The sequence below is a fragment of the Podarcis liolepis genome (genome assembly GCF_965112155.1).
Source record: "Podarcis liolepis genome assembly, chromosome: 14".
Classification (NCBI taxonomy): Eukaryota; Metazoa; Chordata; class Lepidosauria; order Squamata; family Lacertidae; genus Podarcis; species Podarcis liolepis.
Genome location: NC_139569.1, coordinates 30059976 through 30073554, shown reverse-complemented (window position 1 = coordinate 30073554; position 13579 = coordinate 30059976). Strand labels below are relative to the sequence as shown.

General features: G+C 47.2%; 1 protein-coding gene across 1 annotated transcript in view; it reads right to left on the bottom strand.

The window, feature by feature from the left end:
- Positions 1 to 13579, bottom strand: part of SLCO3A1 (solute carrier organic anion transporter family member 3A1) — a 114264-nt gene that overhangs the window by 77065 nt on the left and 23620 nt on the right. Inside the window, exon 2 of the mRNA XM_083475071.1 lies at positions 6130 to 6595. Within this exon, the coding sequence (XP_083331197.1) occupies positions 6130 to 6595 (466 nt within the window). The remainder of the gene's footprint in view (positions 1 to 6129; positions 6596 to 13579) is intronic.

The following is a 13579-nucleotide window of genomic DNA, read 5'->3' as shown; positions in this document are numbered from 1 at the left end:
AGAGCACCTCCTCCTCCTATAGCCTCCAGCAACTGGAATCCAGAAGCATTACTGCCTCTGAACATGGAGGCAGAGCATGACCATCATGGCTAGTCCCCATAGATAGCCTTCTCCTCCACAAAAATGTTCAACCCTCTCTTAAAGCCATCCATGTTGGTGGCCTTCACTGCCTTCTATGAGAGCGAGTTCCATATTTTATGCGTTGTGTGAAGAAGTTCATTCTTTTATTGATCCTCAGTCCTCCAACATTAAGCTTCATTGGGTGTCCATCAAATACAGCGGTACCTCGGGTTACATACGCTTCAGGTTACATACGCTTCAGGTTACAGACTCCGCTAACCCAGAAATAATACCTCGGGTTAAGAACTTTGCTTCAGGATGTGAACAGAAATCGTGCTCCAGTGGTGCGGCGACAGCAGGAGGCCCCATTAGCTAAAGTGGTGCTTCAGGTTAAGAACAGTTTCAGGTGAAGAACGGACCTCCGGAACGAATTAAGTACTTAACCCGAGGTACCACTGTAGTAATATAATGATGATGAGGATTCCCACCTGTCAGGGAACTGCCATCGGAGCATCAGGTGGTGGAGGGACTCAGGGAGGAAGAAAGAGACTCAACAGCTGAAGCAGGGACCAGCAGGGGGAGGAGTGGGTCTCTGAGGGAATGCGAGCAGGAGGGAGGGCTCAGGGACGCTTCCAGCGAGAACAGTGGGGAGGTATCTGAGTCTCCCATAGGGAGACCCACACCTCGCCGGAAACTGTCACGCCGTGAGTCCAGGAGACGCGTTTCCATTAAGGAGCTCCTTTGCTGGAAGCGCTTCCGCAGACAGCCACTGTCGGACTCTACTAGTGACTAGAGCAGACATGTCTGAGGAGCTCCGTCACACACGGAGGTTTGTGGGGTCACACAAACTCTGAGGGAGCACGTTTTTACGCACAAGCAGCTAATCAATCCCTAACAGCAGTCCGACAGTCTCTGTACGCTGCCTGTGCAAGAGAAAGCATCATGAGCGAACCAACCGGAACCGGAGGAGCGGGGGCTGGAGCTGGTCCAAGCTTGGAAGATAGATACCGAGCGTTGGAGGTCCAACTGGCGCTGCAGACGGCGAGGCTGGAGGAGAGAAGGGCTCAGGATGCAGACAAGAAGGGGAGAGCCACTCAGTTCCCCAGAAAGGTACCAGGATTGGTGCAAAAATTTGGGGGGGACCCCAAGGATTACCATGCCTTTAGGACAGAGATGCAATATGCCATTAATGTGCAGTTCGATGAGTTCCCTGATGAGGAATCGCGAGTTGCTTTCGTAATTGGGCATCTTGAGAAAGGGGCGAGAGACTGGGTTCGACCCCTAATGGCAACGCACAATGACATACTAAAGGACACGAGGAAGTTCTTTCGTGCAATGGATATCATGTTTTCCAGCGATATTGAGGAAGGGGCGGTGCGCAGACAGCTAATGGCTTGCAAGCAGGGAAGTCGATCTGTCCGTGAGTACTGGACTGAGTTTACCATGCTGATTCACAGACTGAGTTGGGATTTATCGGCGGCACCCATTCAAATGCTATTTGAAGAAGGTCTTTCTTCGGCGGTGAAAGACGAGCTGTCACGGAGCCCCAGGGCGGAGTCTATGGATCAGCTGACCAAATCTGCGCTGACCATAGGAGCGCGGCAGGAGGCAAGAGCCTAGGAGAGGCGGGAAGGGAGAGGGGAACGTTGGAAGGAGTTCCGCATTCCAGACATTCCTGAGCCAGCTTTCCCGCCGGCAGAGCCGATGGAAATCGGAACAGCGCGCGCGCGCGCATTTTCAAAAACCAGCGAAGGGGCTAAGAAGGAGGGAAAGGGCGCCCGGAAATGCTATCTCTGCCAACAGCCAGGTCACTTTGCCAGAGTCTGCCCCCAGAGGAAGGAATGGCAAGGGATGGTGGGAGCTGTTGAGGGGGGAGAACAGGGGGGAACGGAGCAGGTAAAAGCCAACGCCTGGTTGCCACAATCGGGGCACTGCAGCCAGGCCAAAGAGCAGTGAAAGTGCCCGTGCCAGAAGCTCCTCGACCTGCTCTAGTGATTGAAGTGTCGCTAGAGCTGCAAAATGGGCACCCCCTAAAAATAAAGGCGCTATTGGACTCAGGCAGCTCCTGCAATTTTATGAGCAAGGAGTTTGCTGCTGAACACCAGATACAGACTATCCCTTTAAGCAACCCCCTGCAGGTGACCACGATTGATGGCAGGGAGTTGTTGGGAGGAGGAGTCAGCTTGCAGACGGTCCCAATGATAATGAGGGTGGCAAGGCACACAGAACTGATAGCGTTTAATGTGGCCACCCTGGGAGGCGCTCCCATTATTTTGGGAATGAGCTGGCTAGCTCTACATGATCCGCTGGTTGGCTGGCATCAAAGAGTGGTGTCCTTTGGTTCAGCACATTGCTTAGAACACTGCAAAGGGGAAAAGGGTTCAGCAGGGGCCCAAGCCACCCTAGCAGGGACTGAAGTAATGGAGAAGGTGAAGGTACCACCACAGTATGCAGATCTCAGCGACGTGTTCAGCGAGAAGGAAGCTGACCAACTACCCCCTCATAGGCCCTTTGATTGCCAGATCAATTTACTCCCTGGAGCACAGCTTCCCGTGGGCAAGTTGTATGCCATGTCAGACAGAGAAATGCAGGAGTTGCGAGGGTTTATTGACAAGAACCTGAAGAGAGGCTTCATCAGAGAGTCCAAAGCAGCAGGGGGTAGCCCAGTGTTTTTTGTGGACAAAAAAAACGCGGACAAGCCGAGACTTGTATGTGATTTTAGGAGGTTAAATGCAGTGACTGAACCGGTGGCTTTCCCTATGCCCAGGATTGATGATATTTTGACCAGGGTGAGGAAGGGAAAGATTTTTACAAAGCTGGATCTAAGGGGGGCGTACAACCTGATACGCATAAGGAAAGGGGATGAATGGAAAACCACCATGTTTACCCCTTTGGGGGCATTTGAATACCTCGTTATGCCATTTGGATTACAAGCAGGTTCAGCGTGTTTTCAATCTTTTATGAACCACGTACTGGGCCCTTTGCTCTACAAGAATTGCGTTGCTTTCCTAGATGATGTGTTGGTGTATTCGGAGAATGAGGAGCAACATGTGAGAGACGTCAGAGAAGTGTTGAGCAGACTGCAAGCCAACAGGCTGTGGGTCAAACTGGAGAAGTGTCGGTTCCATACCAAGGAGGTGGAATTCCTGGGGTACCGCCTGTCAGACAAGGGATTGGCCATGGATCCCGGCAAGGTACAGGCAGTGCTGGAATGGAAAACACCCAAAACCAAGAAGGATGTGCAGAGGTTCCTAGGGTTTGGAAACTTTTATCGTAAGTTCATCCGCAACTTCGCCCATCTGACGGCGCCCATCACTGACTGTCTCAGCAGTAAAAAGAAGTTTGTATGGACGGCGGAGGCGGAGCGAGCGTTTGAGGAGCTGAAAAGGGCCTTCGCCTCTGAAGAACAACTTCTGCATGTGGATTTACGAAAGAAGCTAAGGGTTGAAACAGACGCATCTGACAGAGCCATAGGGGCGGTGCTTCTTCTGCAGCCGGGGAAGGAGGAGTCAGAGTGGCGACCGTGTGCCTTCTTTTCGCGAAAGCTGAACAAATCCGAGAGGAACTACACGGTGTACGACCGAGAACTTCTTGCTATTCATGAGGCGTTCCGGAGATGGAGGCATCTGCTAGTTGGTGCACAACATAAGGTGCAAGTGTGCACGGACCATAAAAATCTAGAGTATTGGAGAACTGCGCGAGTGCTCAACCAAAGGCAGTTGAGATGGGCCCAGGAGTTCTCCAAATTTAACTTTGAGATTTGTTACGTGCCAGGCCCAGAGAATGTTAGGGCGGACGCTCTCTCCCGCAAACCTGAATATTTGGAGGGGGAGGGAGCACCCGAAGAAACCCATATCATTCCAGAGGACCGCTGGGTGTGTGGGGCGACTCTGGTGGGGCAAAGGGAATTGGTAGAGGGTACGGTGCAGGATGCATACGCCCAGGACAAACTCAGGGGTCTCAGGAGGGAGGAAGACAAGTCCGGTGGTTTTGAGGAGAGAAACGGGGCATTGTATTATAAGGGAGCGTTATATATACCTGAAGGGGAATTGAGGGAGAAGGTACTAAAGCAGCTGCACGATAGCCCCACAGCAGGGCATTTTGGGCAACACAAGACCATGTGGCTGGTTACCAGGGAATTTTGGTGGCCCAAGGTCAGGGAAGAGGTGCGGGAGTATGTGAGAGGATGTGAACAATGCCAAAGAGCCAAGGGGGAGAGGCGGGCGCCGGCTGGTTTATTAGAACCACTGCCCACACCTGAAAGACCGTGGGAAGCAGTGGCAATAGATTTCATGACTGATCTGCCAAGGTCTAGAGGGAAAACAGCCATCATGGTTGTAGTAGACCTGTTAACTAAAATGGCACACTTTATAGCCTGCTCACATGCGGTCACAGCAGAAGAAACAGCCAAATTGTTTGTAGAGAATGTGTTTCGGTTGCATGGCGCCCCCTTGAGGGTGGTTTCAGACCGAGGGAAACAATTTACTTCCAGGTTCTGGAGGAAGCTCATGAGCTTACTGCATGTAGAGGTTAATTTTTCAACGGCCCGTCATCCAGAAACCAACGGGCAGGCGGAAAGAGCAAATGGGGTTCTCCAACAATATTTGAGGTGTTATGTTAATGACAGAGAGAATGATTGGGTGGAGAAGCTGGCGTTGGCAGAATTTGCCTACAACAATGCAGAGAACGTGTCCACGGGGATGAGCCCCTTTTTGGCTAATCACGGGTGCCATCCCAGAGCCTTCCCAGGGGGGGAGGGGGAGAACTGGAGCGTTCCAGCCGCAGAACAGTTCGTTGAAGAAATGGAAGCGATCCATCGCCAGCTCCAACTCAACTTAAACAGGGCTAAGGAGGAATATAAGAGGCAGGCAGACAAAAACCGAAGGGAAGGTGAAAGCATCAGGGTGGGGGACCAGGTGTGGCTGTCAACCCAAGGGTTGCCGTTCAAAGGAGGTTGTAAGAAATTAAGACCCAAAAGGCTGGGTCCGTTTGAAGTCATGCAGCAGGTCAATCCAGTGGCTTTCAGGCTCCGGTTACCGAACCACATGAAGCTGCACCCAGTTTTTCACAGGTCGTTGCTGTCACCGTATAGAGGAGACAGTGAAGGGAGGGTCACTAGGGGACCAGCAATGGAGGAGAAGGAACACAGCTACCATGTAGCGGAGATCCTCGATTCCAGGTGGAAGGGAGATCAAGTAGAGTATTTGGTAATGTGGGAAGGGGAACCGGAGTCGGAAAACACCTGGGTTAGGGCAGAGGATGTCAATGACGAAGTTTTAATAGAGACTTTTCATCAGAGGTTCCCACGCAAACCTCAGCCTGTAGCGAGGTTCCGAAGGGAATACTTTGCCACCGACGAGGAAGAGGAGTTGGAGGGGTTCCCAGATTCTGAAGAGGAAGAGGATTCAGCGAGCCAGGACGACGATCGATGGAGGGAATTGTTCGAGACGTCGGAAGATGAGGAAGATTCTTTTCGGGGTTTTAGCCCTTCACCTCCCAGGGGAGAGGAAATGGGAGGGGGTGAGGGGGGCCCTGGAGGGGAGGTGGATGTCAGGGAACTGCCATCGGAGCATCAGGTGGTGGAGGGACTCAGGGAGGAAGAAAGAGACTCAACAGCTGAAGCAGGGACCAGCAGGGGGAGGAGTGGGTCTCTGAGGGAATGCGAGCAGGAGGGAGGGCTCAGGGACGCTTCCAGCGAGAACAGTGGGGAGGTATCTGAGTCTCCCATAGGGAGACCCACACCTCGCCGGAAACTGTCACGCCGTGAGTCCAGGAGACGCGTTTCCGTTAAGGAGCTCCTTTGCTGGAAGCGCTTCCGCAGACAGCCACTGTCGGACTCTACTAGTGACTAGAGCAGACATGTCTGAGGAGCTCCGTCACACACGGAGGTTTGTGGGGTCACACAAACTCTGAGGGAGCACGTTTTTACGCACAAGCAGCTAATCAATCCCTAACACCACCCAATGAACAAGAATTCAGAAGCAAGAAGGCACCATTCCAAATCTACCCAGTTAGTAAAGAGGACAAGAAACAGTTAAAAACGATACTCTGGAAAGCTCCACCACTTACCTATATAAAGGGAAGAGTCTTTCCTTCTTACGTGGTCGTCGATGTAGGAAACTCCTAAAGGCTGCACAGGGGTGGCCCCAATCCCTAGGAGGACTTGAGCTCCGATGAGAAGCAAATACATCATGTTGGTGGCAGTTCTGTTCCTGCAGATAAGCTCCGGGTCTGGTCCCTCATCGCTGGCAGAGCCATTGACCACGCAAACATCCCTCCCTTCGGCGCCCCACCGAATCTCCCCGGATTCGTATTCGTACTGATGGGTCAGGAATTCGGGCAGCGCTGAGAGGAGAGCCCCGAGAGCCATGACGATCCCTCCGCATCCTATCAAGCGAGGCCGGTGGCCCCGGGCACCAAAATAGCTGACAAAGAGGATGAGAGCCAAGTTCCCAATCTCAAAGCTGCTGGCGATCACACCCACGTCGGCACTCTGAAGGTTGAATCTCCGCTCCAAGGTGGTCAACACACTCACCTGTGAGGAAAGACAACGAGTTTTAGTTTTCATCCTTTATTATTTTATTCACATAATATACATTCTTTACAACAAACAACTCCAAAATATACAGACAACTCCAAAATAAAATAATATGTAACAAAACCATAAGTCTCATGTTTTCATTTACACTGATCTCCTCTCCGATACCTTTACTTGATATTTCTTGCTGCTTTCTGCTTTCCTTATAGAATCTTTATGAAAATTTAAATCTCTTAAATCCTATACCAATCTTTAACAGTTTCAATTAATCCCTTCACCTCCCTCCCCCACAGCCCGGCACTTCCCTCCACCCATGTGCGATCTTCGTTACCTACTATTATTTTTGTTATTGTATTTGTTATTCCATCCTTAATATATTATTACCCTAGCTCCTTGTGCCTTTTAAACTTTTGCATATTAATTTTTAACCTCCAGCACCAACTTTTTTCATGCATTCCTTAACGCATTCCCACTCTTTATTAATTTTTTGATTAGAGTAGCCTCTAATTGACGCTGTTAATTTTACCATCTCCGCGAATTCAAGAAATTTGATTCTCCATTTGAATAATTCTGGTATTTTATCAATTTTCCAATTTTTTGCCACTATGATTCTGGCTGCCGCGGTTGAGTAAAGGAATACATTCCTTTTATCCTTAGGAATGTCACTCGATACTAAACCCAGCAAAAATTCATCTGGTTTTTTAAAGATTGAACTCCTAAAAATCTTTTTATGCTCTTCATGTATCATGAACAATGAAACTCATTGTTTCACAATGAGTTTTAGCATGCTTGTGTCCTGTTTTCTAACGTTCCTTTCCCATTGCAGTACCTGTTCAAATATGGAAAGTGGTGTTTTTTTTACTCATATACTAGAATGCCATGCTAATTTTCATTCACACCAGTGGGCACGGTGTGACATAACAACAAACATTGTTGGGCAATGTGTTGGTGCTGACCTTTAAAGCCCTAAATGGCCTTGGCCCTGTATACCTGAAGGAGTGTCACCACCCCCATCGTTCAGCCCGGACACTGAGGTCCAGGGCCGAGGGCCTTCTGGTGGTTCCCTCACTGCGAGAACTGAGGTTGCAAGGAACCAGCCAGAGGGCCTTCTTGGTGGTGGCACCCACCCTGTGGAACTCCCATCAGATGTCAAGGAGATAAATAACTATACAACTTTTAGAAAACATCTGAAGGCAATGCTGTATGGGGAAGCTTTTAATGTCTGGTATTTTATTATGTTTTTATATGTGTTGGAAACCACCCAGAGTGGCTGGGGAATAATAATAATAATAATAATAATAATAATAATAATAATACAACAACAACAATAATAGTAGCTCCCTCACACTTTCCACACATGCATGTTTCCGTTCCCCTGTGATTTCCCCATGAAAATGGCAGAAAAGAACTGTATGCTGTTATAGTGCTCTGAATCTTGTCACTTCTGTGATTTTCTGGTGTAAGGGGGCTGCAAACAGGGGTTTTTTCTGGAATCAAATAAAATGGAAATGAGCGCAAAAAATGCACAACATTCCATTAGTTTTCTGGAAGTGGCTTTTATGGCATGTGGAAGCTCAAATACAATGCAGAAACTGACAAGGAAACACGAGGGAAATGGAGTAAACGGCTGAGGGAATGCAGTTTCGGGGTCATCTTACTTAACACCTGACCCACCATATTCTGTTGCAGAACTTTCTCCTCTTGCTGACAGGGGATAAGCTCTTTCAGCAGCTTTATTAGATTAATAGGCACACAGAAAATTGTTCCTCCTGAAAGGAGCAAATGTAGAAACTGTTCTGGAGAGAAACATATATTCTGCAGCAAGCCTTTAAAAACATCCACACCAAAGACTTAAAACACACACACACCCAAATAGTAAAGACCTTAAAAACAAAAAAGGACAGCCTTAGGAGAAAGGCAAAAAATAGTTGGGACTGGAGGCGATCAGAACCTCCTCAAAAAGCAGATGATGTTCTCTGTAGCTGGATTCTAAGAGATTCTGGCAGCCTCTGTCCTCTTAGATATGCCCTCAGTGAAGATCAGAATGCTGAGAGGACATTAAAAGATCACTGGGCAGATGAGAGAATAAGTATTACTGGACTCGTCTGTATTACTTAGTATGGGAAAATTAAAGGGGTAGGGGACTAATTTCTTGTATCCCTGAAGCCAGACAAAGCCAATGTAGTGACATACAGATGTTGTCATGTGCAATTCCCATCATCCCCGGCAATTGGCCACATTCGTTTGGTCCAACAGGAACAGCAGTCCAGAACATCACCTGGGTGCCACCCTGGCTACTCTTGCCTCAAAGTAACTAAAATAAACACTTCTATATTTCTTCATGAATCACTTCCCACTAGCCGCCCCAGAGTGATTTACAATCCAATGAAAACATACACCCAAAATAGCAGATGTTTGTTTATTCAAGTTTATATCCCTCCCTCCCAAAGGAGCCTAGGGTGGCCGCTACAACATTTGCATATATAAAGAGCTAAAGCTTTTGCATATAAAAAACAATATTAAAACAATGAGGTGTATACATAAATGACTTCTACATCTTGCTCAGCACTGTCTTCTCTGAACAGCTGTGGGTCTCCAAGGTCACAGGGAAAGAAAGGCTTTATAAGCACCAGCTCCTTATTTCTTTTAACTGAAGGTGCTGAGGGTAGAACCTGAGGCCTTCTGTGTGTCAAGCAGGTGTGCCACCACTGAGCCACGGGCAAGACATAGGAACATAGGAAACCGTGAGATTCTTTGTCCATCTAGCTCAGTCTTGCAGCATGCAGTCAGTGGACTTAGGGGAACTAGGCTAGTCCCCTAAATGTTCCTGGAGAGCCAGCGTGGTGTAGTGGTTAAGAGCGGTGGACTCGTAATCTGGGGAACCGGGTTCACATCTCCGCTCCTCCACATGCAGCTGCTGGGTGACCTTGGGCTAGTCACACTTCTCTGAAGTCTCTCAGCCCCACTCACCTCACAGAGTGTTTGTTGTGGGGGAGGAAGGGAAAGGAGAATGTTAGCCGCTTTGAGACTCCTTTGGGTAGTGATAAAGTGGGATATCTAATCCAAACTCTTCTCCTTCTCCTTCTTGGTAAATTAGAGTATTAAAGTGTGTCCAACTCATTCGTATACATTCATGTTTATATCACGATATTTATCACTCTGACGTGATAAATACTCTGTTCGAGAGATGTTCCCTTGGTTCATTTCCTGCGTGCAAATGCATTTTGTACAGCCCTGCTTTGGCTTCTACTTACGACAGATGAGTCATCAGCGGGAGTGGCTGGAGCCGAGGAACAGGAATAGTCTGTTGGACAAAATAACTACACGTGGTGTTTGGTGCTTTGCGTTTAACGTGTCTCCTTTTGTTCTCAAGACAACACAGCACAGGTTTGTTTGTTTGTTCCCTGTAGCAACTAAAAGCATGCAGTTTCAAGCATTCAAGTGAAGTGACCAGAAAGACCATACCGTGTGTCTATACAGTGGTACCTCGGGTTACATATGCTTCAGGTTACATACGCTTCAGGTTACATATGCTTCAGGTTACAGACTCCGCTAACCCAGAAATATTACCTCGGGTTAAGAACTTTGCTTCAGGATGAGAACAGAAATCATGCTGCGGCAGCGCGGTGGCAACAGGAGGCCCCATTAGCTAAAGTGGTGCTTCAGCTTAAGAACAGTTTCAGGTTAAAAACGGACCTCCGGAACAAATTAAGTACTTAACCCGAGGTACCACTGTACTTTAGTTAGAAAGTATGGAGAGGGACTCAGTTAAAGAAACATTTCCCTGCTTAGAGAATGCATCTGCGCATGTGCAGTCAGGCTGCAAACCTGTGCCAAGGCCAGCGCAATTTGGTGAAATGCGCCTGCTTCCACTATGTTGTGTTTCGGACCTTCTTTGTGGCACATCTGTTCCCCTATGAAAAATTTCACTGCATGCCACCAATGTACATCAAGTTCCCGGAGGGTAAGTCACCTTGGAAGAGCCAGGGATTTAATCTGGAACTTCTTGTATGCAAAGCAGGGTAAAGGGTATTAGGACCCCTCAAGGTCCTTAGAAGATTTCAGGGATGTTAGTTGTAAAGCTCTCATAGCACCATACAGAACTACCTTAGACCAAGTCAGAATATTGGTCTATCTGGTTCAGTATTGTCCACACTGACTGGCAATAGCTCCCCAGGATTTTGCAGGGTTATCTCCTAGTTTGGCAGCAATTAAAACCTTCCTCCAGGTGAACTTGACAAAAAGGGACCTGCCAGTTCTGACCTGTTTGTGGTTTCCTAATACAGTTCAGTCCTAATACACCCCTCACTGGAAAATGATGAGGTTAGGTGTAATGCTTAGCTATTTTTCACTAGTGTAATAGTAGTGTTTCTGCCACTACAGTTTCCAGTTAAAACAGCAGGCAGTGCAGAATAAGAAACATGTGAGCAAGAACTCTTGCTGTGCATGGGATGTGGGGAACAAGAAGACGTTTGTCTGGCTCACATTTTAATGTGGGTGCACCTAATTCCTGTAAAAATGCATTGAATGGAAACACAGTTATCCTGCAGAATTTGCACTCATCTGATTTTTGCAACGCAGTTCTCCGACACACAAATGTATTACATAGATAGATGGATAGATAGATAGATGATAGATAGATATGTATATATATATATAGAGAGAGAGATGATAGATAGAGATAGCCTTGAAAGTCTTCCTTCTGTGAGACATTTAAGAATACAGAAAAGCCATACTTGAAAGCATCACTGCAAAATGCCTTCCTAGTACTTTGGCACACCTGGGATTGTCTTACATGACACAACCTACTCCTGAATTTGTCTTTGCTCCATATCTCCTTGGAGACACTTCTTGGCAAGTAGAGAACACCAGTAATAACACTTCATACACAAAGAGCCTTGCGGTTTCTTCTGCGAGTGAGTGAAGGAGGGATGGCTTGCACGTCGGGCAAGGGGAGGGATGAAGGTGCAAGGAGCATCCAATGCGAGGGTTCATCCACACAGTCTGCTTGTTCCATGCCTAGAAAGCAAGTCTCCTACTTGTCCCACGTTTTGCAGGCAGGAGTTCCAGCGGTTTTGCCCTTACCCCTCTGCTTTCCCCCGGGAAACCTGCTCTTTGGGGCTAAATTGGAACAGATCGCAATCTATGGAAAACCTGATGGCCATTCGTTCTGATTCAGCACCAAATCACAGGTTTTCTTTGGGGGAAAGCAGAGAGGCAAACAGAAGTGTGAAAAAGCTACTCTGAGGTTCAATGGACCTCAGATCCATGCAAAACAGGCCAAGTTTTTGCTGGCAGCATTTCTAGAGATGCAAGCAAGGTCAGATGTACAGCAATACAGTTCAGAAAGCAATGCAAAAGGGTTGAGAATAATTAGGAAAACAAACATTTCCCAGAGGTCTAACATCAGAAATACTATTTGTTTTGTAATGCAACTCCTTACAGAAAAGGAAAAGAAGCACCTCTGAATCCAAACATCATCACAGCTATTTTTGAAAAAACATACAGTAGGGAACCATTTTCATTTATCGTTTTGCAAAGCGATTATGTATTTAGGAGATCTGCTTCAGGATCCTACCCCCAAAAATTTGTTCTCATTTTAACAAGCTTTGAGCACTGATTCTGTGAGAAGACCCCATCTCCCCTCTGCCGCCCTCCCCAGTCCAGTTAAAGGAAACTGTGCTATATTCCCTGCTACTGTCACAAACACTGACTTCCAATGTCAAGAGATAACTGTGCTCATCATCATCCCCACAGAAACAGCCTGATGGGTGAAAAGCTGCTGACCTCAGCTTCCACCCAAAATATCTGCCTGTCACACAAAAATGGGATTTACCAAGTAAGAGACAGGAAAAGTGAGAAGCCATGAAAGACTCAGACTCCAGACTCTTAGCTGACAGATTTGCAGATTTGCAGTGTGGTACAGTGGTTAGAGTGTTGGACTAGGACCCGGGAGAGAGGGGTTCAAATCCTCACTTGCCCACAAAGTTCATTAAATGAGCTTAGGCCAGTTATTGCCTTCTTAACCTAACTTACCTCACAGGATTGTTGTGGGGATTAAACGAGGAGGGTTTGCCACATGGTTGGCAAAGGCTGATTGAGGGCATCTCACAAAGGTCCAATCAATTTGTTGGATGGGGACACGGGACAGGGCCTTTTCAGTGGTGGCACCACAACTATGAAATGACCTGCTCCTGGAAGCATGCCTGGCACAGATAAAGCTGATATTTTGGTAGCATTTAAAACCTAGGTGATTCATAATTTATCATTGCCGTATTTTTCGCTCTATAAGACGCACCAGACCACAAGACGCACCTAGTTTTTGGAGGAGGAAAACAAGAAAAAAAAATTCTGAATCTCAGAAGCCAGAACAGCAAGAGGGATTGCTGCGCAGTGAAAGCAGCAATCCCTCTTGCTGTTCTGGCTTCTGGGATAGCTGCACAGCCTACATTTGCTCCATAAGATGCACACACATTTCCCCTTACTTTTTAGGAAGGAAAAAGTGAGTCTTCTAGAGCAAAAAATACGGTAATTAATGAGATTTATCATTCGATTTACAACCCACTCTTCCCCAGGAATGGGTTGCAGCAATATGAAATACAGCATTTGAAATCATTTAAACCAAAATACAAAACAGAGTGGGTTCTAAAATCTCTTTCTCTCTCGAATGTTCAGGGCCAGGGTAAAGAGGTACATCTTCAGTATAAGCCAAAAGCTATATCATCATCATCATTATTAATTAAATTTGTGTAGATCACAGGGTGGTTCACAATGTAAAAATACAAAATGAAAATACAAATTACATAATAAAGTAAAAGCAAAACAATAACCCTCCTGACACGTTTAAAAGGCCATAGAATGTTAATCAGCCAAATGTTTGGTTGAAGAGAAATGTTTTTGCCTGACACCTAAATATATGTAATGAAGGTGCCAGGTGAGCCTCCCCGGGGAGAGCATTCCACACATGGGGAGCCACCACTA